We start from the raw sequence: 27,189 nt of genomic DNA, 5'->3' as shown, positions 1-27,189 counted from the left end.
TGCAAGTCCTGACTGGGTTCAGAGCCAAATCCCTGCCATAGACCAGTTTTAGGACAATAAATTAGCCAATGCCATACATCTTTCTTCCAAAACCCGCTCTCAGATTCTGCTCTGGAAAGGCATTTGTCGTTGGCTCCTGCTAAGGGGAACTCTGCTGCTTCTGCCATTTGTGGAGAATAGCCCAGAGGGAGCCCAGAAGCAAAGGCCACCAGCACAAGCAAACCCAGTGATCCCTTGAACAAAACACTGAAATGCTGCACCCTTAAAGAATACTGATGAGGCCGGTTCCCCTCTGCTGTTGCCACCAATAATATGACACTGAGGACAAGCACCACAACACTTACCAAATGCTTCCCCTAATGCTCCTGCTGCTGATCCCTAGTCAGATACAACTGGCAATGCAACAGATGGCTCCAGATGGATGTGTTGATAGGAGTGATAGGTACTGTGAAGATCCCTTCACCCTTGCACTCCTACCTTTGACCTGATCTGACACAAAGAATGAACGACGTAACCAAGTGTAGCACAGCATGCAGTGGCAGAAGTACCAAGGGGAAATGGTTAACCGAAGTACATGTTACAACCACTGCTGCACGAGGGAGAAAAGAAACCAGCATCTATAAATATGTACCTACTACACCACCAGGAAACCAAAAGAAATTATTAAGGATATTAAAACAATAGAAGTGAACCTCCTCCATTAAATTCTATTTTGAACTCAAGTATTTGGCTTAAGCAGTTGCTCATCTTTCATAACAGCACCTAGTGCTGAATTAAAGCTTTCCAGTGAGAAAGAATGGACCCACTCTTTAGGGAGCTTTTGAGCTTCAAAAGTAACAGACAATTAAAAAATTGTCTGAACCTTTTTATGCCAATCAGGTAACTGTAGAAAGCAACGCTCTTCTGCGTATCAGTGCTAACAGGCATTAGTTGCATAGCCACTTCAATTACTGATCATGTACCACGTGATTTCTTTCATGATTTTGCTTGTGACAGGCTAAACAAGGTCACACATCGAAATTCATCGTTTATAGCTTCTAGCAATCCAAAAGCTCTTTTCTACACCTCTGAAACTTCATTCATATTCTGGGATGCACTACACAAATACCACTGACCTTCAGATAGTCCTCTTGATTGTAACAAATAATTCTGTAAAAGTTTTATTTATTTAACACTATTAAGTGCCATTTTGTAATTCTAGCTAGATGTTGCTGGAAGAGATTTTTCTACATCGATGTAAGAGAAAAACATCAACCAACCTGCCCTTTTCCTAATACACTGCAGCAATATTTATTAATCATTACTTATTCCATATTTTCTCCCCATTTTTTCACCCTTACCTTATACTGGCTACTGCTACTTTGATTCCAGGACACTGAAAAAACTGAAGGATTTTTCTTGTATTGTCGGCCCAGGATGCCTCTTGCTTAACTTTTAAATTCCTTTATCGATGTCTGCATTTTCTGTCAAGCTCTATTCATGACTGTAATTTTCCCTATTTATTTTGCATAACTTATAAACATTGGCACATACAAATACATCTTTTGCTTTCATGTTTTCTTTCAACTAGGACAAGTTTTGAATCAGAAAAGCCCTCCTATGCAACTGCAGTTAGTTGTTTTGGTGACCTAATAATGTATTTGTAAGCATTTTCCATTTATCATTTCCTTTTCATCTTTAAGTTTTTCCTCTTACTCAGGAGTATGTCAGTTTTGGTTAACACCCAATTCAAAAAAGCACGAGAAATCACTGAGCGATCAGTCAATAGGCTCATCTCTTTGCCCATTAAATTTATGATCACTGCAAGAAAACAACTCCCAGTTCCAGGTTCTCTAACTGACCAATTGAGCACACAGCTGCTCGCCGCACACACGCTCCAGCTGCACCACCAGCCAGCATCACCCACTTAGCACTTTTACGATGAAGATGGACATCACCCATAGAGCTTGTTCAAACACTTTCTATTCCAAAGTGCTGATACTGCTAGGTGCTTTGCAAGAAAATTAATACTTGCTTGGACTGTGAGAGGAGCCTTGTGGAACGCCAGCAAGATTCCATCCGCATTTCAAACCACATCTGACAGACAAGCCCAATGTTTAATGACCTGTCCACAGCATGGCTCGGTGGCCTGGATTTCCCAACAGCCAAACACTCAGGCTTTCAGCTCCACAGGATACCGCAGCCCCCCATGCTGAAAAAAGCTTATTTTCTTTGTCTCAAATGCCAAAATGAGACATTTCTATGGGAAACATAAACATTTTAAAAACAAATTACTCAGAAACAGAATAGAAGGTGAAGCACTATTCCTTTGTACAGACTAAGGAGTTCAGTGTGCCACCACTATATCATGAGTCAACACAGTCTTCTACAGGGAACCCACACACAATTATGCAAAAGTTAAGATGTTGAGTTTCTCCTTTGTTGGGAAGAGAGGAGGGTCAGCATGGAGCACAGGGCCACTCATGAGGAATGCCAGCAGGTAACTGAATGGCTGTGCAGCGATGTCTGAGAACAGCAGCTCCTGTTCTGTATCTACTACAGAAAAAGCAGTCAGTTGTAATTCTGTGGTCCTTTCACATGACTTTTTCTTCTCTGTGCTGCCTCTTTCTTCTTTGCACCTTTGGTCAACTCTTTCCCTCATTCCTTTTCCCACAGCCAGGCATATCTCATAGTATGCCACATGATACAGGATCCCACGCAGCAGCGAAAGTTTTGTGACTGAACCTGGGAATAGTCAAAGCTAGATGCAAAGGTTATTGCTCATGTTGCATGAAAAGAGAGAAGAAAATCTCGTACTCAATTCCCCTTTCGGAAGGGGGAACAGATCCGCCTGATGTCTGAGTAGACAGCGCAGGTTTCATGTCTATTTGGAAGCTTACCTTGCAGGAGGCAGGCAGGACACCTGACAGAGTGACAGCCACAGATCTGAAAGGGTAGGAGATTAGTGCGTGCCCAATTTGGGTGCAGCTAGATCAAACAACTCCAAGTTGGGGCTTATCTGTGGAGGTGGTCCCAGCTTCACTCTCTGCCCTTCCCCCTTGCCCCCAGCATACCTTGCTGTTACCATAAGATGAATTTCCACTGACGGCATAGTGAATCTGGAAAAAATACCGATTTTTACAGCCATAGTCTGGAGACACATATTTGTGTTGCCTCTTAAGTTGGATTCAGAACTCCAATCTCACGTGAATTGGAGAACTCAGACTAGCTCTCTTACACTGACTGACTCTTCCCATTTTATACATGGGATATATTTTTCCTGTTAGCTGAGAAAGCCTCATTTTCAATACACCACATATATTATATGCAAGCTTTGCTGTTGGTATCTTTACATTGAATCAGCAGTTAAAATTCACACATGACAGGAACAGACAATATGTGGTCCAGTCAGCTCAAATTTTACATCACTTCAGCTGTAGTAAAATTCTTCTAATTTTTTTTCCTCTTCCTGTTTCACTCCTTGTCTAGAAGGAAATGAAGTATCCTCAGACAACGTCCACCAGAGAGGTCAAGGTTAGTGACTTTTCTAGTTCTTCAACACTGGTAGGTTCCCAAGGATAAAACACAACCACTTTCTTCTTTTCAGTCATGAGGAAGCCATTATCACTAAATCTGCCTTTTATACTCCCTACATCCAGGGAAACAAAAGGAGCAATTGCAGTGGTCTGAAGAACAAATATATAAACGTCATCTCGTTGGGATACAGAGGCCTGGAAGAGAGAGAGATACATAAATAAATAAGAGAAAATATATGTGTTAAAGAAGAACCCAATTATGGCCAAACTGGGAAAGACTTGCATGTCAGTAAAACAGACTGAACAGCCACGTTCGATCAAAATTATTCTTTTCTTCTGGAAATCTCTTCTAGAACAAAAGGTCAAGGCAACAGGATTCATATGTAACAATCATACAAAATCTGCAAATATTATTATAGCCCTCCTACTGAATACTACAGATTGTGGAAAAATGCCATGAAATGTGATCACTCTTATCCTATGAAAATAACCCAATAAATGGTAATCTGACTTGTACATAGTACTGGTATCCTATACTTACTGCAGTGAAAGAGATTTGTCCTTTCATCTGCACACTTCACTCAACGTACAAATTCACAGCTACTAAAGTAGCTGGCCTTTCCAATTACATCATAACAGAAATACACAGAAGCAAAAGATGTAAAAATCACAGTAACACAGGTCACCTCATCGTAATGGAACATGGCAGTGAAGTCCTTACACTACATTTAGAAGGCAGCTTTACTGTGACGTGTCAGGACAAGGTAGAATATTTTATATTAAGTTCTATCAGTAGTTAATCTCAGAGAGGCTTAAAAGCACAACCAGGACACATTTTCATGCAGCACTTGCCATTCACCATCATGAAATAATATGCTACATCATTTTCGAGTATCAATTAACTATATATAAAATGCAGATAAATTCTGTTAAGTGTAGAAACTATGTCCTCCTTACAAGACAAACAGCATTATTCATTTTTAAGAAAAAGCACATCCCCTTTACATTTTGTGTTTTCTGAAGAAACACTGAAGTTTTCATGTGTTTTAAAAGCAATGCTATGATGACTAGTGCTTGGATTAGCAATGTATTTGAAAGTCTGGTTAGTTTATTAGTAACTATATATAGAAGTACCAGCTTCTCAAAAAACACAATAATTTTTTTAAATCACAGCTACATACTTCCTTAAAATAACGATTTTGCAATTTTCCTTGCTAGCTGCTCTTATTAGTTAGTACTGTGGAGACACGGCCATGGGAAAAAGGAGTGAAATTTCCCAATGATGCTCCAGTTGCAGAATTTTTATTATTGATGATGTCATCCACAAAAAACCCCAGCATGACTCAGGCTTCAGATTGTGCCACCAACTGAAAAAGAATAAAACCAGACCTCTTTCTTTCCTTTGTTTACTCAGGAGGCAGGCCATGCTGCTGTGAAAGAGATAAGAGGGGAAAATCTGGCCCATTTTCTTTCTGTAAAGCAATTATGCTGGTCCAGACTCAAAAAGATTAAAGAGCTCTATTCCCCCCTTGTTTAGTTTAGCTCTCAAGAGAAAAGCTGCAGTTTGGAAGCCTAATGTGAGAATGCACAGGTCCCCATCCTGCCAATCTGCTGATTACGAATTCTGCAATAAGATTTACATGCTAAGAAGTGAGGCTTAACAAAATGTATGTGTACACACACACACACCGGGCATGCCTGCTCTCTATATATAGAGCACGCTCGCTAGTAGCAAAAGAAATCTAGGGAAAAGCAGCAAATGGACTAAATGACAGCATTACACAACACTGATGCTTTTTGTGCCTGTTTAGAAGACTGACGTGCTTGCCAGATATTAAGAAATAATCACTATTATGCAAATCAGAACCCTTAGCTGGAGGGCAGGGATTTGCAGAAGGAGGAAAGGAGCATGCAATATTGCACATTAGCAATTGTACACTGATCTGAGAGTCTGAATGCTTCAAGAGGAAATACTGCTGCCAGTAATGCACTCCACACTCAACTAGCATCCCCTAGTACTGACATATAGCACTGTCTGCAAGCCAAAACATTTGCCACGATGATACTTGCTATCTAGGGACAAAAAGAATGAAATAAGCAATGCTGCAGCAGTCAGGGGAAAGACAGTCAAAACCAATGACTTCATTATTAAAAACAAAAACAACAACCCCCCCCCCCCCCAACCAACCAAACAAAATCAAAACCAAACCATGACTCTTTCTTAGATATGCATGTAGTGACACAGGAAAAAAAATCTGATTTTAAACGCAACATGGAAGCTAGAATTGCAACAGATAAGGAAAAAGAACATTCAGTAGAGTCAGACACTGCATAGCAGGCAAACACCACAAAACAGCAAGAATAGCAAAACCAAATATAGTAATTTAGCATGACTGATGCTTACACTAAGCTGGGTCTTTTCTAATCCTACAGCATCCTTTAGCGATGAAAGGAAATGATGGTTCGTAGGACTCTGGAGCCCACCTTCTCCAACAAGACAGAAAGTAATAACGCAGCTTTTCCTTGTACAATTTCTGCATCTTTCCAGTAAGTCATTTATGGACTCCTTGTAGATGAGGACAGCACTCTGTGCTTTAACAGTCACACTGTCTTTTGCAATGGTGCATACTGACTCCAAAGAACTCCAGGTGTGCACAACGACCTATCGAGCATATTGAGAGAGCACAAAGCTTAGAAGTCACATCCATGAAAACAATCCAGTATCCTATATTTCAGATTGCTCATTGCAAGAGGTGTTCTCCTGACACTACCACCTGATTTTCACCTAGCAAGAAACTCCACAAAGATCGAAACAGTGGATATGGCATAATAATTAGATAATTATATAAACAGAACAATAAGTCAATTTCAAACAGTCTGAATCTGTTGCTGATCTTGATTCGGAAAGCTTTTTGTTTTCTCCAGGGTTCTTCAGAGAAGGGGGTTGCCAATTCCTTTCAAGGGAGTACTGAGAAATGGAATTAGTAAGTGACTAATTTGTTGACTCGTTTTCCTCCTCTCCCTGATTAAAAAAAAAGTCAAACAAAGGATTTTCTTGAGATTGCTCAGTGTTACCTGATGTAACCCAACAGGATCATCTAGAGCTTCTCCTAGATTCTAACAATCACCACTAAACAGAAACAAGCTGCGTCATCTTAAAAGGGATTATGGAAGTTATAATTAATATAGTAAAATGCATTCCCAGAGATCATGCATGCATACCATGGATGCACCCTCATGTTAAAAGAAAAAAAAAAAAAAAAAGCATAATTTGGAAGATAGGCACTTAATGAGAACTACAGCATTCTATCTCTTCATAAATTTTAGTCTATTTTTGAACTTAACAGGGGTCTGCAGTCAAAACCAGATTTTAACTCCTTTCAAAAGTTTCAAATTTTCTTGAAGTGCGAAATACAGCATTCATCGGAACTACCCTAGTGCCAATGCTTCTCTGACACTATCAGAAAAACTGATTCAAACCTTTTACAGTATCTCAGACCAGAAAAAAAAATCATTAAGTGCAGTCCTACTGTAAGAACTGACCATCCAGAAACTGCAACCATTGTCTATAATTCTATATTACTATATTATTTATCTATAAATCTATATTATTTTCTATAATAATATATAATAGATCCTATAATAGGATCTATATTATTTTCTATAATTTCTATATTACTATATATGTCACCTGATAAATCTGAAAATTCATGGCAGCCCCCCAGAGAGCAGTGAATTAGGAATTGACATACCGTACTACTAGTTCTGAAATGACTAGTGAGTCATTCCAGGTCTCTAGGTCTATTTTTCCAGCCCTCCCAGCCTTTTCACATGGGATGCTCTTTATGTCAGGAACTGTATCTCATAGTGAAAAATAGCCCCTAAATTCATATGGGATCTGGTTACTTAACAGCAACAAAATGTAACAAACTGAAAAGCAAGACTGTGTTGTACAGGACAACTCTGCAGCCCAAACACCACCTAAGAAATCCTGTCAGTTTCTATAGCATTACCAGAAAACACTTAAAGCATCAGTTGTGAAATGGTGACGCTGCACAGGTGACCTTGCAATCCAAGTACACCTAGATATTCTGTTGATATTTCAAAAAATAATCTAGTTCTTTTCCCAGAGTAGTGTAGTTTGAGTACTGATAAGCACTGGTTGCAATCCTTTCCCCCCCCCCCCCCCCCGCCCTTAGTCAGTTCAGATAGTCTAACACCAAGGGAACAGTTTTGTTAAGTAGTGAGGTACCATTTTCACACTGTTCTGTTTAACCATCAATTCCTTTAAGATTTAAACAGAATACTGGATTTCAGACCTACACCTACAAGCTAAAAGCAAAGCAATTCATTCCCTGTTCTGTGAAGCAGTATACACTACTATAATAAAGGATGGTGTTGCGCCTAAGAAGATTAAAGACAAGAATTGTACCTCATTGTGTTTGATCATGGACTTACTGAAGTTTGTCTAACAAAGATGTGCTCATTTTAGCTTCCCCCATTTTTGTGGGAGGGACATAAAACTGGTGAGAGAGGCATCACTTACCCTCAAAGTCAGCTTGTGGTCCACATGAAGATCTGAGACACCATAAATGTACAACACACCTTTGTCTTCATAGGCCACAGGCAGCAGTGGTGCAAAGAAGTTCTGGGCAAAATAATGGAGCAGTTTCCACTTACCACCATACTCTGAAAAGGGTAAGAATGAAGAAAAATTCAGATTGAATCCAAGATTGCCTTGGCACACAATCACTTCCTGCGCTCTCTGGTCCTGCTATAGCAACACAATATCCCCCTCCACCCTTTTTCTCCTCTATCAGGTGCAGATAATGACTGAAGTTAAGAGACTTGTTTTCTTCCAGGCAAAGCTCTGCTCTGGAAGGGATTTGATGCTCTTTCAAGCTTTTCTTTGAGCTTTACCAAAAAGTCACATTTTGTAAGTGTTGGTCCTATCATTGCTATGCTGTTACTCAGTTAAAGAAAGCCTTAAAAACAAGTGACATTAACAAAACTGACATAATGTACCCACATTAAGCAAAAGCTGGAGCTTCTATGTTGTTGGGAATCCAGACAAACACACTGGCATTGGTGGCATTGCCACAAACTACCACCACTGTAAAGAGACAACAGAGTCTGACTTTCAGCACTCTCCTCCTCTTTTTCAGTCCTCATTCAGTTCTTCCTTAGAAGAACATCAAAGAGCAACAAAGACAAAAAACCCAAGTTCTCAAACTGAAGAGAACTCCGAGTTAGGCAAAATGAATTTCCCAAGATCTAGAGACAACGCTTACTTTGTGGGAGTTAGTACACACAACGTAGATGTATGCCAATCAGTCCACTTTGCCTCTTTAATGGAAAGCTGTACTTCATTACTTTTACCACTTTGAAAGCCTGCCATTAACAAACTGGAAAAGCCATCAAATGTTGTGTCCTCTCCAAAAAAGCAATTTTGCCAGATGCAACACTGCCACACAACCATTTTGAAAGAGAAACTGCTTCCATTTCTTTCTCTATTAACTTTCCATCTAGGACCCACTGTCAGCATTTTAACTCTGCCCTTGCTCAACCATTATCTAGTCATTGAAATGCCCCCCAAAAGAAGTAGCAAGTCAACTGGTTTCATTCTTGTTTCTGGTTCTGTTTTATACAACAGGTTTAAAGTCCGTGGATGCTGAAAAACACTTCCAGTAATATGATTTGTTATAAGTAATTACCTCTGTGTTATGGTGCTTATACGAAGCTCTTAGCACTTTCAAGCATCTCATAATTAAGGACTTCATGCAGAGTAATGTAGTCTTTAAAGGGTGTGTCTGTGGCTTTCACAGGCAGACCCGAACATGCTCTGCCTGCACTCCACATAGACATGAATGAACATTGTGGAGAGCAAAGTGTCTTAGCTCCAGCGTAGCCCCTTGCACATCACCTTGTTTTCAGCAAGCTCACAACGAGCCAGCTTGGGAACAAAGAAAATCTATCTGCCTGGAAAACCCATACAACGTTCAACTGTGCTATGAGATCAGGCTGTTATCAACCAAACACCACCAGCACTTCAGTTAATAGCACTGAAGCAAACCAAAGAGATGAAGTGTGAAAGAAAACTTCAGTAGAGGCTGCTGCATCTGCTTCAAAGCAGACCGGCTGTTAATAAACTGATGAACATTCACAGTATTTTGGCGCTGTTCAGTATATAGAATCATAGAGTCCTTTAGGCTGGAAAAGACCTTTGAGATCATAAAGTCCAACCTTTAACCTAGCACTGCCTAGTCCACCACTAAATCATGTCCCTAAATGCCACACCTACACATTTTTCAAATACCTCCAGGGATGGTGACCCAAACACTTCCCTGGGCAGCCTGTTCCAATGCTTGACAACCCGTTCAGTGAAGAAACTTTTCTTATCATCCAACCTAAACCTCCCCTGGCACAACTTGAGGCCATTTCCTCTTGTCCTATCACTTGTTACTTGGGAGAAGACACCGACACCCACCTTGCTACAACCTCCTTTCGGGTAGTTGTAGAGAGCAATAAGGTCTCCCCTGAGCTTCCTTTTCTCCAGGCTAAACCGCCCCAGTTCCCTCAGCCGCTCCTCATAAGACCTGTGCTCCAGACCCTTCCCCAGCTCCACTGCCCTTCTCTGGACACGCTGCAGCACCTCAGTGTCCCTCTTGCAGTGAGGGGCCCAACACTGAACACGGGATTCAAGGTGCAGCCTCACCAGTGCTGAGTACAGGGGGACAGTCACTTCCCTTGCCCTGCTGGCCACACTCTTTCTGACACAAGCCAGGATGCTGTTGGCCACCTTGGCCACTTGGGCACACTGCTGGCTCATGTTCAGCCGGCTGTTGACCAGCACCCCCGGGTCCTTTTCCCCCAGGCAGTTTCCAGCCGCTCTGTCCCAAGCCTGTAGCGCTGTGTGGGGTTGGTGTGACCCAAGTGCATGACCTGGAACTTCTTGTTGAACCAGTTGGCTTCAGCCCATCGATCCAGCAGTCCAGATCCCCCTGTAAAGCCTTCCTACCCTCAAGCAGATCAACACTCCTGCCCAGCTTGGTGTCATCTGCAAACTTACTGAGGGTGCCCTCCATGTCCTCATCCAGATCATTGATGAAGATATTCAACAGGACTGGCCCCAATACTGAGCCCTGGGGAACACCAGTTGTGATTGGCCAACAGCTGGGTGTAACTCCATTCACCACCACTCTTTGGGCCCAGCCATCCAGCCAGTTTTTTACCCAGCGTAGAGTACCCCTGTCCAAGCCAAGAGCAGCCAGTTTCTCCAGGAGAATGCTGGGGGAAATGGTGTCCAAGGCTTTACTAAGGCCCAGGTAGACAACATCCACAGGCTTTCCCTCACCTACTAAGCAGGTCACCTTGTCATAGAAGGAGATCAGGTTAGTCAAGCAGGACCTGCCTTTCATAAACCCGTGCTGGCTGGGCCTGATCACCTAAAGATATGAACAAAGCCATGTTCTTGCATTCCAAGGACAACTCCTGGCAGAAAATGTTGGTGGTCTAAAGGACAATCCCACCCAAAACAGAAAGTGCTAACAAATTACTTTTTAGCATCATGACACTTGAGAAGATGAGAGATTTGGATTGGCGATGGATTATCTGAAAGAGTAAACTGTGGGGCAGCATCTGATCTAAAAAATACAAGCAATGGGCCTTGTATGAGACATGGGCACTAAGCCTAACCTAGGCTTTGGGAGGGGTTGAGCTCTCTGAAGCCCTCAGGACTGCCACAACAAGACTCCCAGCGATCTCAATTGCCAGGGCAATAGATGCTGCTCACTGCAGGACCCCGACAGAGCCCACCACAAGCTCAGACAAGCTCATCCAGCATGGGCTGAGGTTTCAATGCCTGCTGATGTATTAAATTTTTGCCACAGCTTAATTTACATGATGAAAATCTAGGCTTCAACTGTCTTCAATACAAAAATGAATAATGCAATTGTTGTAGAGCAGTTTCTGTTACTTGGCATAATAAAAAATCCCATTTTTCTCCAAATGTGTCCTACTCTCAGTTTCTGCTGTGCCTTGATTTTCAACTGGATTATGTAACCACATTGCAGTGGTCACTAGAAGGAAAGAGAGGTTTGCTACCTAGACAGCAGATACAGAGATCCCCAAGAAACCCGTACAGTGGAGAAAACAACTCAGACTAAACTTGGCATTAGACTTCCGCAGGGAAACACAAACAAAAAAAACTCAACCAACAAACAAAAGCAAACAAGCCACACACTTAGAAGTTTGTACCATTTCAAAGCTCATTGTAGGGTTCAACTACTACAGCTATTGTTTTGGGATGTCTGAAAACATTACTAGTCTGCTTATCTCAGATCAGCTTTTTAAGGTTGATATTTCATTTCCCTAAAAACCTAGAGCCACTTTGAAGAACCAAAGCTCAACTGCTGGAGCAGTTTCACACAGGAAGGGTCTTCCAAAGATAACTTTTCCAGGAACAGAACCTTAGTAATACAATTGTCAAAGTAACTTCAAACAGCACAGAAAACTGAAATTCATTGAAAAAAAAAGCCACATTCTTCAGCTTATCTGTTGTCTTGATTTCCTAAAGAGTCACATTTCTTCATTTAAAAATAGGCAAGCTGCATATAAAATACTCCCCCTGCCCCAAAAATGGACGTAAGAAATCTGGCGACCAGGTAGGTATGTGAGAAATCTCTGGGCTTAAATTTTCATGTTACAGACATGCATGCCCAAAGGTAAGTCAAAAGTTATTTAAAACAGCCCTGAGGTGGCTCTCTCCTCCTCCCCCCACATTTAAATGAATTCTTAAAGAAATCCAAGTTCCCCAGTTGTTTCCTGATAATAACACGGGGTCTGCACTCTCTGCAGTATCAAGCTTCAGAACAGGAATCTAAAATCAGGTTTGTAAGGAGATCCCAGTACCCTTTCTTCTGACTCTTCCCTGAAGCCTTCTAAACTGATAGCAGGAGTGAGAACAAACATCTCTCCCTGTAATGGATTTTAAATTAATCACTTCACACCATTAAATGCAACCTGAGAAACATGCTGCTAGTTCTTTCCACACCTCAGTCTCAGGAATTCAGATCTGTTTTTCTCCATAATAGCCTGTAGTTTCAGCTCACCAGGGGCTCTAAATATTGAACCTGCAATGAAAGCCAGTTATCTATTCAAGGGAATCTCATGACAACCAAGTTGAGCACCTCAAGGTGACACCTGTGTGGGAGGGAGTTAAACTGCCATGTGTATCACAGTGCTGTTCACCAAAACACACTGCATAGATGCTAAAGCATTCATCATGGCACGACCGGCTCAACCAGGCACTAACAATCAAACCCCAGTTGTGGTAAAAGCTGTTTAGTTATGAACTGAAGGCAAAAGTACTATGACGGGAGTGCTGTGCTGTGTTTTCATTCAATCCCAAGCCAACACCTTAAAGGTAAATTGAAAGGAGAAACATTTGCTACCTTCTCCCCTCCACACTACATGAGGAAACACTTTGCTGTGTATGGGAAATTAGGTAAGCCCCTCCACGGCGAGCTGTGAAACAACACAGTTAAATAAGAAGTACTCACTGGTGATACTACTGTGCCATCTAACAAGATGCAGAAACGTGTTTTTGAAGTGCAAATAAAACTAATTTCTCTGAAGTTTTGCATAATTTCTTCCATTAGCATTTCAAAAATCCTTCTACCACACTGCCTAATTAAATGAATATTAAACCTTTCCTCATTCCACTGAGGGAACAGAACAAAACAAAGGGACAGCTGTATCTCTGCTGAGTTTCTGTTCTGTAAACTAACTTCAACAACATATGAATAATTCAGTTATTTGATGTATTTTCTACAATGACGTCAGCTCTGTACTTAAAAATACATTTATGGTCTCCACGATCACTTCATCTATCAATACACTTGTCTTTACAAAGAGACATTTTTCCAAGCATCTTTTTCTCTTGAGGCACTTAAAGCCTAAGAGCATCAGCCATTGCTAGAAACATAAAAATGAACATTGGGATATTCTATTTTCTAATACAAGTCTAGAAAGTCCAGAGAGATGGCCATTATAGTTGGACGGTTGCCTTAGCATTTAAATAAAATAGCCTGTTTCTTCTACTGGTTTGTTTTCCTTTGCTGATTGCAGTTACTTCGCTTGGATGAATAATAGGGAAAAAAAGAAAAAATAACAAAAATAAAAAGGGAGAGGGAAAAATATCTCCCTGAGAAAGAAGGGGAGGATGGGTGAGGGTTAATATTTTTTTAAAGCAAGGCCAAAAGGTATTTTGTTCTAAGGACAGATTGAGAACTTCACACTAACTCTTAGCATTTTCTAGTTCACTCGTATATCTTCACACAGGATATTTTTAAATAAGGGTTTTCAAAAACACAATATGTGAGAAATAACTAAAATTGAAAGACAATCTACCCAAGTTCTATAGAGCTGCCACAGAACAGCTTCTCCATTTCAAAATTACTTCTAAACAAAATTTTCAGAACATGAAACACAGCCACTTCCCTCATACCACACATTCCTCCCCTATTTCTTGCTGCCTAAGTGACCTATCTCTTTGTATTTCTGACTACTCCATTTTTGTGTTCTAAAAGGAAAAAAAGATAAATATGTAAGAAGGTATCATGTGCATAAATAGCATATTAGCAGAATAATTTAGTCACAAAGAGTGATTCACCTCACCTGACACTGTTAGACACCAAATCTCAGCTAGTCATCTTCTATAAAGAGCTTCTCAGAAGCTATGCTGGGCAAGAGCTATCATAGGAACTTCCATGAAAATCAAGTTCAGCATGGAGAAGATAATTCATCCCACTTATTAGGCAGCTAAGGACATGATGAATCACACTCTGGAGATAACCATCTATCCCTTAACTGACTACAGAAGAAATCTAGATGCCTAGCCCTGACATACTAAATCCCATCCTGCTCAGAACAGGATCACAGTTCTGTACTTTTTTTGACAGCACACTACTGCCTGCTGAAGCGAGAGGTTTTGATCATTTTACCATGAGGGGCAGGAGGAGCAAAATCAACCAGACCTGCTGAGATTATGGAAAGTATAATTATACACAGGTGTTCCTTCTCACCCTCCTATCCCACTAGCTCCCTCCCTGTCCATTCTCACTCAGGGTGGCTGGGTACATACATGCATCTCTACAGCTGAGACAATAAATATAATCAGAGATTTCTAGGACAGACCCTTTTGGAAACAGAATTTTTTAGCAGTCTCCAATTTTAAAATAATTGATTTTCCTAAATTTAAAAGAATGCAAAATTTCTCTGGAAAAAACTAGATGATGTATCACAGACAGTTTCAGAAAGATCCAGTTCTACATAAGAAAAACAAGGGTAGCTGAAAGTTTACCTCACAAGGGGGTTGTGCCCTCAGTCTTAACCATCACTTCCCTAACTGGCAACCTTGTCTGGCTTGATTGATATTATTTCTTTGGGAGAAATGAGAATACTGCTTAAACGAAAAAATGTATTTTTAAGAAATTGGGAGTTACATAAGATTTTAACTTCTCTAAATTAAACCTTGCTAAAACAAGGGTAAGAGTTGGTGGCTGCTAAATCTGAACTTAAACAGCAACACTTCCATAGGAAAAGAATTGCTTTACTCTTTATCCTCTTCCACTTTCACGAACTATTAGAATGATCCTGAAAAACTTTTCTGGAAAGCATTTCTAAAGGATGGACAGAAACATGTTCAAAGTTTGCTGTTGCCCGAGAGAGCAGAGCCATACTTCTTATTCTGATACTTCCAGATGAGGAAAACAAAACAAGACAGATAGTTGATGCTTTTTACCAGATGGTCACAAAACTTACCCAAGGAAGCCCATGAAGGTGCCTGCCAAATGTCATTAAGTTGCCAGTACAGAGCTCCCATCGTGTGTCCTTCTCCCTTGATTATTTCACTTTGACTAAAACGATAGAATTCAGTTTCTGTCTTCATACACTGAGCCTGCATCACCTTGGCCAACAAACACATAAAAAAAATAATTTTGGTGTACTGTATTTTGCATTTTACTTTACTTTCAAAGCATGTTTGTATATATTAACATACAACACAGACTCCACAGCAATGGCACATAACTTTAAACTTGAGTCTTCAAGGGTATACACCTACAGTGCAGCAGACCTCTGCTTGAAGGTCTATTCCTAGCAGTTCCCAACAGCTTTACAAGCAGTATCTTTAGAGAAAATCTGGAGGGGCTACTTTCTGCCATCTATCCAGTGAAGATCCCTGGGCAACAGGGTCTTTGACAAGCAAATGAAAGACAAGGGAAAGAAAAATAAATTTAAAATAAATATTTTTATTAATGTAATTTTATTAATTAATTAATGTAATTTTATTAATGTAAATGTAAATGTAAATAAAAAGCCCAAGAGTTGCAAAATTATGTTAAGTTATACTATCTCCATTATACATTACCATGATGTCCACATCCCTATATTCTGAACTTACAACACACATTCCCAGCATACACTCAAAATTGTGCACCAAAAGAGCAACTTTTTTCACCTGCACTCCCACTTCTTCTCTCCTTCCCCGCCTTGCCTTTAAAGAACACTTTTCAGAATTTTTCACTGGCCAAGTTCTCAACAGAAACCAAACAGCCTGTCATTTTCTTCACAAAATATACTACTAGGCAGAGGAAGTATTAAAAGAAAGTCTCAAAATAAAGGAAAAAAGTTATTCTTTAGGACAGCTCAAAAGGTAAGGATAACACTTCTAGTTAGCCATTAAAGCCAAGTTTACTCTCCTGTCTTTTTTGCTATTCTTATTTTGGTAGTCTTAAATTGTTTAACCTGTCAATAAAGCCCTGACAGACTTAACCCTGCAGAAACTCTCACAGCCTTCCGAGTCAGGACCTCACTGTGCAAGTTTTACCCATTTTCAATTTCACAGCATCTATCTTTGTTCTCTTATCACCAGTGCCTAATGTTCTCCAGCTGTTTTGGTTTTATATAAAACTTGCTGATAGCAGCTCTCAAACATTAAAAACTTAGTGAATGTGCAATTATTACCATCAAGAGTGTTTCTGAAATTCTTGGAACATAAAAAAAGTAACAGCACTTTAAGCTTGTCTATTAGCATTAAAAAGTTACTTAACATCACTTAAAAGTCACATAAAAATCACAAAGAAAGAAACAAGCATGAGGTAAACTACTGCAGATGAAGAGCAAAATATAACCTACTGATTTGAAAAAAAACAAAACAAACACCAAGAAAATAGATTATCTAAAATATCAATGTCTGAGTTCATAACAACATAAAAGCTAGCAATAATCTCATTCATAAAGAACTGCATTCTGTAGTAACAATCTTTTTCAAAAGCTCATGTATTCCTTGTGGCAAAAATCAAAGCAGTAAGCCTACAGGGGCCACATGAAGAGCAAAACCATACCCAGCCTGGAAGAGGGAGTAACAGGGTAGCACCAGGAATAATCCACCTACCAAGGAAGGCGAGCACATCTCTGACCCCCAGCCAGCTTCATGAGTGGGCCCAGGCAGGGGCAGGGAGCACACGCAGCCAGAGTTTCTCGCAATTGAGCCACTTTCTGGGAAATTCCCTGAGAAGTATTCCAGCCTTTCTATGATGAAAATTGCAGTCCCTCTCCAATAAATGAGACACAAGCTATTTCCAAATTAAGCTGGACTCTCCAATGCTTCAGCGTAGAAACTTTCTGTAACTGAACATTACCTAATAGAACAGGCCCAGTTTTAACCACTGAAGTACCTAACGGAACAAGTACTGACAGCTACTTATATTGAAGACATCACTGTTACCTGAGTGAGGTAAATCGTATCTTTGAACTTCTTTATGGGATCTGTGCTCTGGGGAAGCTTGAAATGACGCTCAAGCTGTTGAAGCATCTGATCATTGCCATTTTCATGGTGTTGTCGATGGAGAGAAAAATTGCTTGTATAGGACCAGTCCTCAGCGGAGGAAACCTTTTAAAAAACACAAAAGTAAGAGATCAGAATGAAAAGGCAAAATGTGCATTTAATGACGGACATGATATTCAGGGAAGGATATCCATTACAGCCTGCTGACATAATCCAAAATCTTTAAAATTGGTAGTGTATTTCTATACAGGCAGTCACGCAAGGATTTTGAATCAGTAACACCCTTTGCTTATACTACTCGTACAAATAAATGAAAACAGACGTTAGTGCTGAACCCAGAAGAGAAACTTTTGGTTCAATGGAATTGAACTTATTTGTTGTAAGGTTCAGTTTAGCCAAGGGACTTCAGAGGTTTGCTTGCATTCCTAGTAATCAGAAACATCTTACATTAAGATGGAAGAATGTACTCTAGTCAAACACATTCAGGTATAAAAGTTATAGAAGTTAGTATGGCTATAAAGTCTAATATTGTGTACATTTTCAAACCCTGCCTCTGAAAACAAATGATCATGAAATATTTTTTTTCAGCTAAGGACAACAATGCAGCATAGCTCATATAGTTATTATTGTCAAGCTTTCATTGTAATTACAATCTCTATAAAATCTTCTTTATTTAAATTTGTTCCTTTTTAGGCCGAATAATTTTCGTTTTTATCAGTATGGATGAATGTACTGATTATGTCTCAGATAATATACTTTGCCCAGCAAACTGAAAGGAACATTCTGAACTCCTTTTAGCTGCATGCATGAGTCTCAACACAATATTCATCTCTCTGAACAAATGGACAAACAGCATGATATGTCTGTGCTCCAAGTGGATAAATAAGATAGAATATACAATATCTAAATGTAATAGGAGGCAAAACCAAATCCTCTTACTTGCAATGCATAAAGAAAAAAATATTTAAGAAAGTGGTAAAAATTTTAAAAATCAATACATTTTAGAATTTGGCACAATTCAGCATTTGTAATGTTTCTTCTGCTTCTAACTCATATCCTAGACACAACAAAATGAAATGCTGATGTTAGGTAATCATTACTAAGCTATATATTAAATAGAATTACTACTAAAACTCATAGTCTCGTAACAATTTTCCTCTTGCAACATCAAGGTAAATATATTGAACATTGAGGAGGGAAACAGTCCCGTCTTACACCCTCCCTCCACAGCAGCACACACCTCTGTCCCACCTGTGCCATACTGCACCTAACAACGTATTATCCCAACTACAGTTTTGATGCTGTAGTTTGTTGAGAGGATACTCACTGCCCTCATTAAATGAGAACAGAGGGGACACTAAGGTGTGGAAGCCCAGCCTTACCTTTTCGATTGTACTGAAGGAAGGCCAGGACTGAAATCCATATTCTGAAGCAAAACGAGTTTTAGGATACACTGTCCAGTTCCAGCAGTCATTGCTGTAGTCATAAAAGTGAGTGTCACCGTAATGGGTATCATAAGGATTCTGGGAGATCCAGCCTTCTTTAACTGACTCCAAGCCATTGGTGGGACTGGATGCAATAAAAGGACGACTCTTATCTTCCTGGGATTTTAAAACAAAACAGAACAAAACCACAACACCCTCACACAAAGTGATCGGCTTTTATCATCTGAATACATACACCACATTCTGAAAAGGGGGAGGTGGGGCAGGGAGAACATGACTTTTCCAAATCTATGAGTCACTGCCTAGGAAACTTTCCCCTTTGTGTCCTGACATCCATCATCTTTACTTGCTTAATTAGCTTCTTATTTATGTTCTTGGAGGACAGCTGGGCATGATATTGCTTGCTCTGCTGTTCTAAGGGATTCTCTCCTCACATCAAGAGGTTTCCTATCTTTATATGCTTCTAAATTCTTAATGAAAGCTATTTGAAGCGTGCCTCGTGAAAAATAAACTCAAGGAACATTAATATTTGAGTACTGTGACTTCTTTATGGAAAATCATTACTTTTGCAGTGTTTTTGCAGGAACAAGGCCATGATTTTCCCCTTTTGTACTAAATAGTCACCTAGATTTAGTCTGAACAAAGCCAAGGTATTCTGCTACTGATGCTTGCATGGTAACATTGCAGGTTATTGTCATTTTGGCTGGCTCTGCACATTAAGATAGATGAGACTATAAGAAGGATTACATTTCAAATTGTTCAGAGCTGCCTTTATAGCCTTGTTAGATTTAGTATACTAAATCTTTTAGCAGTACCCTACAAAGTACTAAAGGAATCTTTTTGCAGGTATAATTAATTTAACACCCTACTTGTAGTAAGATAGAGGCCCAAGTTAGTTACCAGTCACAAGTTACAGTAACTGGCTCCAATACAGCAAAGCACTTAGCTATGTGCTTCATTTTAAGAAACAGTCTCGATCCCTCATCTTTTTCTTTTCATCTTTTTTTTTACATGAGTAATTAATAATTAATTGAAACAATTTACTACAGGATATCCTGGATTCCCTGAAGTCTTTAGCTGAAACTTAGAAGTCTTTTAAAGTTATATAATGTGGTACTGCTAGTAGTTACAGATTTCTTCAGCTGGCTTGTATTATACAGGACCTGAAATTATTTCATTGTGTGGTTCCTTCTGGCACTCAAAACAGTTATTCTATGGCTTTAAAATAAAAGAGGGGTCTGTCTTGGACAGCGACACTACATACGTGAACTGTAACTAAAAAATAGCATCAAGCTAGAACACCTCGCTTTGCTGCACGTGCATTGGCCATCTAACTCATGTAGCTAATCACAGAAACACCACAGTATACCTTTACAAACAACTCAGTTGTAAAAAGGCTGCTTCGGCCAAAAAACTTAAGTCACAATACTGGAATAGCACACTGAAGAAATAACATCTCTATGAATTCATTCAACTGCTGTTAAAAGGCCTGAGGATTCTTAAATCCTTCTTACAGTATCCTTCAACAAAATCAGAATAAAGGATATCTGATCATCTAGATCGATTAATTAAGAGGCAAGTTGATTTTTGTCCACTGAAAGTTAAGGCATTTGTGGAGGTATTAAAAATAGGAAGGAAAAAAGAAGCAAGATCCACTACCTTTTCAGGTCTTCCTTTACGTATCACGAAGTGTAAAAGATGTAAGTAATTTTTTTAGTTTTATCCTACTTTAAGGATAATCCTTGAGTTTAGAGTTGTTTACAAGAGCCTGGAAAGTTCTATTCCTCAATAACGTGCTGTTTTTCATTTCCCAAAAGGATTAACAAACAAACAAACAAAAAAAAAAAAAAAGCAAAAAAGTAATCCCAAGTCACTCAAACTGCAAACTTTAAACCATTTTGCCAAGCCCTGTCCCCTACAGTATTTTGAGATCACTTACAGTAAGAACTATTTCTCGGATGTTCTTCACATAAAGCATCACATAGTCTTTGATATAGACTTCTTTGTCAGCATAAGGTATAGAGAACCAGTTGCTTGCGATTGCTGCTTCATTTTCATTGTTACCACTCCACAAAATAATCGATGGATGGGATTTTAAACGTCTTACCTGAAATACAATTTACAGATTCAGAAATTAAGCAAAATTGCTTCTCTTTTTATTTAAAACAAAAAGACAAACAACAATAAAAAACCCCCATTTTATTACTACTGGAATTACAAGTCCACATGCATATTACATATGCTGAGCCTACAATTCTTGCTTTTATCTGCACTGTTCACTATTTCCTTAGCTCTCCACGAGGCTCAAACTTCTGTAATAGACACCTACAGAGGGGTAAATTTTTAATATGCTTACATATATGCACACATGCACCTCCATACTCATCTACTCAGCCATATGTGAAGGGTAAATTCTGTGCTAAAGTACATTGCAATCATTAGACCTCACTCTCAGTGAATGCTCTTAAACATCCCTGAAAAAAAAGCAGTTTGGACATGAGGGAGGCCTGTACCTCTTCTTGACTTACTACTCCTGCGAGTAAGTTAAAGATGATTTAGTGAGGTTACATTTTGTGTCTGCTACATAAAGGTACACTAACAAACACTTCCAAATAAGCATTTTGGGAAAGCTAACTTTTACAGTCAGTCAATCAAAAATAGATAATGGGAAATAGAGATTTGACACACAGACAAAATACCTGATGAGAAACTTCTGCTCTTACGGATTCTAAATAATTCTTGTCAGTTGGATATAGCGCGCATGCAAACATAAAATCCTGCCAAATCTACAGGGAAAAGGAAATAAAATAATAATAAAAATTGTTAGCAAATCATTTTACATACTTCAAAAATACATTGTTGTTAAGATGCACAATCTTTTGCTCAAAAAGAAGTTATTTATCTCAAAGAGAATTAAACAGAAATTTTCTATTTGTGATTCTTGGAAAGTACCATCAACACAGTAACAAACTCCATGGGGTTCAGTCTGTCCATGTTCCACTGTGGTTTTCCTCAATATCAGAGTTACAGAATATTCACTTTTAGGAATCAGATACTGACAGCCTTCATTGATGAGTGGAATATTACTCAGTAGATGGAGTTCAGTAAGTTTCAGTGAAATAATCAGAACCCATGCACTGCTCAAACGTGAAGATGGGGCAATCTCCACCTGAATGGAACAATTTTCTGTTTATTACTTTGCAGGTGTAACACTAAAACCCCATTACTTATTAAAAAGAAACAGTAACTCTTCTGATGTGGTATCAAGCACACTTAACAGATGTGCAAGTGTACTTGTTAACAAAATGCTTCCATACCAAATGCGAAAACTGGTCTTAAAAAGGGCAAATTTTACCCAGGAAGAGGGGCAGAAACAAACTAGATCCTCTAACAACACAGTGATCTTTCTCTTCAAAGAAAGAACAAGTAGGTACCACTAAAGAACAGCAAGCCTTTCAATTCAACAATGAACTCCCTTTGTACCTTGAAGAAGAACTACAAAAACTAGAAAGGAAGAAGCTTAATGAGATGGGCAAGATAACTTTCTTTACCTGTTCTTTTTTCTAAATTGCTGTAATTTTGAGACTCCTGATAGTCTGTCTCAAATGTTAATGGAAAGATCTGTTGAAGGAGCACATTAACCCAATGGAGTCTGTGGGAGACTACACTTTTCTGAATACCATACTACCTGAACATTAGGAAAAGCCAGACCAGCTCCTTGTACAACTGCATTTTCCTTGCAGCAAGAACATGCTTTTCCATTACTCTTTCCAGTGTATATTCCCTAAGAAGACTGAAGAAAGGGAACAGGACAGTGGGAAGTAATGGATCCATTAATTGTTACACTCCTACTACTGTAAAAGAAAAAAGCTACTGCTGAAGAATCACTCAGAATCCGTCAGTGACTGTGTATCGTCAAAATTCTCTACTGAAATAAACTTTCTCTTGCTATTTCTCTCAGTGACCTATCACCATTTTTCCTTAAGCACAGCTTGACTCTAATGCACTTTTAAGCCTTTGCAAGACGATCAGAAGAAACAAAACCAAAATGTCCAGACCTACCCCCTCCAGAATAAAGATCTGATTTTCCGCACCTACTTGCTATTTTGGCTTCTAAATAAGATCTAAATCTTGCATTGAGCACTGTCCAGACACAGATCTAAGTGGCCTACTTAGTTGCCTAGTGTCAAAAATGAAAGAACTGTTACATGCTTAGAAGCCCTGAAAATCAGGGCACTCATTCAGATGACTAAAATAGATGTCACATTTTATTTTTTTCAAGCATACATAGCAGAAGGCAGCAAGATACCATATCTGTTTCCCTGCTTTTTCTGCTGTAGCATAAGACCATACACACTTCTTGGCATTTGGCATTCTACTTATTAAAAAGAAACAGTAACTTGTAAGAAACAGTAACTTGTAAGAAACAGTAACACAGGTGCAACTTGGGGTTCACTCATCTAGTCACTATTTCATCAAAACTTACTAGCGTGTGCCCCCAAACTCATAAAATCAAAGGTGCTCATATAGGATTATCAGTGTTTGTGCAGCAAGTGTTCCCCTTACAGCTACATTTATACTCAATTATAGCTTGTTCAAAATGTCCCTTTGGATAAGGTCATCCATGCTTGGCTTCAGGCCAAGTGAAATATTTTTGTTTAAAAAGTTTGAACCAAAAGAACTCCAAACCTTTTCAGCTATTCCTATAAAGGAGAAAATACTTTTAAAATGAACAAAACCCATTTCCACAGCAGAGAAAAGCATGACTACCACCTTCTGTGTTTTGATAACTCAGAGGTGGCTGAAAGAACAAAACTCAAATACAGCAGGCCTTAAACCCCCATTGAGGTCAGATGGCAAGGTCTTTGCTCTCAGTCTGGGGCATATGCTCAGGCACTCAGATTCTTCAGCAGGGCTAAGCCCTAAACACAGTTACAGGGCTCCACAGTCTGAGTGCTGTGGAAAAAATATTATTTGATCTTGTGAAACAAAAAAACAACCCATGCACTACGTGACTATCTGCTCACAACTATTTGACTGAGTGCTGCAAGTCCCTGTTGATACCTACAGTACGCAAAAGTTCTTCTATCATGCTCATCATTACAGTGTAAAACCTTCCTACATTGACATCACTAGTACCAGCCCCTCAGCTGTTCATTTCTTCCCTCATTCTTTCCCAAGGGATTAGGAAACACAGAACTGGGAAAGAGGTACAGTATATAAAGATGAGAGTTTTGGTCTGAAAAGAGCTAGAAGGCAGAAAGTTAAAGCCACAGACATGCTGCTCTGATTTTGGGACATGTAAAAGAGGTGGAGGGGAAAGACAATAGGGAGAAAAGGAAGGGGAGATGAAGGGGAGATTCTGGGCTAGGAAGGGAAGTGGGGATGAGTGAAGAACAGAGTTGTAGCCTTCGTTACAAGAGAAAATGCAAGCTGAGGTTCTAATAAAAAGTCTCCAAAGTATCACTTCCAGATTCAACAGACAGCCTCAGTAATCAGGAACCATTCAAATAAAAAAAGAAATCAAACATAAAATAATAATAAAAAACCCAGTTGATCTGACTTCTCAGGTTGGTACTCCACCATGTCCTTTGGAAAGATGGCTAGAACTTAGGTATTAATTCCCTAATTTTGTTCATTTAGAGTAAAATTTCGTTCACAAGTTCATCAGTTTTTAAGTAAGCGTTCTGTGTTTATTTTTACCATTATTCCTATTTCATCGCAAATATCATAAAATTCGTCCTGTTCATATACTCCTCCTCCCCAAACCCGAAGTGCATTCATGTTAGCATCTGCTGCAGACTTCAAGAGTAGCCATAATCTGTCAAATACAAGAAGAAGATTTATATAAGTTGTGAAACTGTATCACTTAGGAGGTTCTAAGGTTATACTCCCAAAAAAACCCCAAAAAAACCCCAAACATTCATCATTATCAGGCAATCTAAGACTTACAACTCTGGCAGAACCAGACTATTTTGTTACCTTCTAAGCCTGCATGTCTGGACAGAGCTTTCAAAGAGCAATTTTTTGTGCAGAAAAAGTTACATGGTCCTGTTAAAACCTACAAAATAGATAGTGTGACACATGCAAGTAAGAGCTTTTACGGAAGTACTGGCAGGACCAGATTTAGAAATCCTGTATTTTATTAATCAGGTTGTTCTTTTCTCCTTAGATATTACTTGCTTTAAATATCAATTACTTCAATTCAAATCCCGTTCCAAACACGTTCAGAAATCTATATTCTTTTCCTGAGTCCCACAGGGCATAGCAAGAAGAGAAGAGTGAGAGGAGAAGACTGACTCTGAGTCTCATTTTACCCGATTCGGCCTCCATTAATTTTTCCTTAATCATGCTGGCAGTCTCTAAATTGCATGTGAATGCAGCACACTGCAGCATTCCGTTGTCCTGGTTCCTCAGCTACCCAGAGCAAAGCTTAGTCAAGTACAGCATGGCCCCCATCCCACCTGTACCTCTGGGGTGCTGCATCACTGAACTCCAAGAAGCCTGGACCAGAGGAGGGGAAAGGGAGAGAGGTTACTATGCACTTATGTCTCCCTGCGTGAGACGGGTTAGGGCATGGCTGAAGTGCACTTCCCCTGAGTACCAATGCACATGTGCCAGGTAATAGGATTAGACAGCCTGCGGATCATCCCAAAAGGCCAGTAACTTGTGTACAGCAAACAGCCACCTTCCCATCTGTTATTGCATTCACATGTCTTGAACATCACTCAAATCTATTAATGGTGTTTAATTAATTAATGTTAATTAATCAGACCCACAACATTTAGTGGTCTACCCTGAAAGGACTTCCACCCACTAATACCACCCTTTCACAGAGAGCAGACAGAGAATTAGGAGGAGGAAAACATGTTCTTAGAGAACATCAAATGTGGCTTACGTGTCATAGGTCACTCTGTCCTGGAAAGAATCTGCTGGAATCCAGTTCGAGCCCTTAATGAAAATGGGTCGACCATTGATTCTGAAGTAGAAACTCAGACCTGGTGAGCCAGGAATAGGCTCCTGAACAAGTTCTACTGTCCGAAAATAGGCCTGTGTGAAAACATGAAACAGATTTAAAGCAGACAAAAAATAAATTAAAACAAAAATAAAGAAAGAAAATCATTATAAAAGGGATTCAACTGAACATTAACAGCTTAGAATTTGTCAGGGAGTTAAAAGACATTGTCTCATCTCTAAATTTCTGCTTGATTAAAACACACTGTAATAGGGCTAAAAAGAATCCTTCCAATAAACCTGTTCACTTTTTAAAGTTGCTATCATTTTGAGAGAGAAAGCATGCACAAACGACCATGCATGTGCATGCATGCATATACATAAGAGACAGGTGCATGTTTGCTTGCTGCAGAATTCAGTGAGAAGTCCAGCTGAAGATCAGTGAGAGGAATACAGTAGTAGCATTAGATCAGACACACTATTTTATCTACACTTTTCTCCTTCCAGAAGGAGACTGCACCAGCTCAGCTCTAAGTCTTGCCCCTGAATGCCTAGCTTCAGGTTCATCCAGAAAAAGCATTTTTCTGCCTTGAAATGATACGTTTTTAATAGGTTTGGCAATCAAAGTGAAAAAGATATGCATGCAAACACAAATGCCAGTTTGGAAGTGAAGGGCCCTCTGGCCATCACAGCTGTGTTTGAACAGCATGATCCAACAGTAAGGTTTCAGAGGAACCAGTTCAGCTAAATAACCACTTGCTCTGTAAGGTATTAAAGGTCACTCCAGTTAAAAGCACATCTCTAGCAGAAGCCAAACTTTTACAACTGCTCTTTCAGCCTAATATCTGGTACTGCATACTGCAGATGCTGAAACAAGAAAACACTCCTTCCTGCCGCAGGTGGAAGAAGAGTTCTCAAGAAATCATTCTGGACATTTTCTGAGACTTGACTTCAGTCAAAGCAACAATGCTGCTGAGGGGTATGCTGATTGCACTGGCATAAAACAGTCAACTCTGCAGCCATGAGAGAGCAGTTAGTGGACTGCAATAACACTGACCCCTTATTTGTAGAGGTGTCTTCCCCACCTGCCATGGAGTAGATGTGGAACAGCTGCCATGTTAGGCTCCTGTGCAGCTGCAAAGTGCTCTAGAAAACAGCTCTTTTGGGGAGACTTCAGACTTCTGCATCCTTACAGAATCATGGAATAGAATCATAGAATAATTTAGGTTGGAAAAGACCTTTAAGATCATCAAGCCCAACCGTCCACCCAGAACTGCCAAATCCACCACTGCAACATGTCCCTAAGCACCACATCTACACATTTTTTAAACGCCTCCAGGGATGGCGGTTCCACCACCTTCCTGGACAGCCTGTTCCAATGCTTGACAACCCGTTCAGTGAAGAAACTTTTCTTAACATCCAACCT

The 27,189-nt window shown here is 39.6% G+C and overlaps 1 protein-coding gene across 4 annotated transcripts in view; it reads right to left on the bottom strand.

The window, feature by feature from the left end:
- Positions 1–2,286: 2,286 nt before the first annotated feature.
- Positions 2,287–27,189, bottom strand: part of MANBA (mannosidase beta) — a gene marked incomplete at its 5' end in the record, with an annotated part of 61,352 nt that continues 36,449 nt past the window's right edge. For 2 of the 4 annotated variants that reach the window (XM_080386488.1, XM_080386486.1), the window contains 10 exons: positions 2,287–3,710; positions 5,920–6,177; positions 8,062–8,204; positions 15,339–15,483; positions 17,305–17,469; positions 18,747–18,965; positions 20,749–20,916; positions 21,509–21,595; positions 24,513–24,630; positions 25,708–25,859. In XM_080386488.1, coding sequence (XP_080242614.1) covers positions 3,486–3,710; positions 5,920–6,177; positions 8,062–8,204; positions 15,339–15,483; positions 17,305–17,469; positions 18,747–18,965; positions 20,749–20,916; positions 21,509–21,595; positions 24,513–24,630; positions 25,708–25,859 — 1,680 coding nt within the window. In that variant the 3' untranslated portion in view covers positions 2,287–3,485. The remainder of the gene's footprint in view (positions 3,711–5,919; positions 6,178–8,061; positions 8,205–15,338; positions 15,484–17,304; positions 17,470–18,746; positions 18,966–20,748; positions 20,917–21,508; positions 21,596–24,512; positions 24,631–25,707; positions 25,860–27,189) is intronic. The other 2 variants (XR_013927966.1, XM_080386487.1) reach the window with 2 other exon arrangements.

This window comes from Falco punctatus (assembly GCF_963210335.1).
Source record: "Falco punctatus genome assembly, chromosome: 1".
Lineage (NCBI taxonomy): Eukaryota > Metazoa > Chordata > Aves > Falconiformes > Falconidae > Falco > Falco punctatus.
Note: the sequence above shows the minus strand (reverse complement) of the source record. Positions and strands in the feature narration are given on the sequence as shown.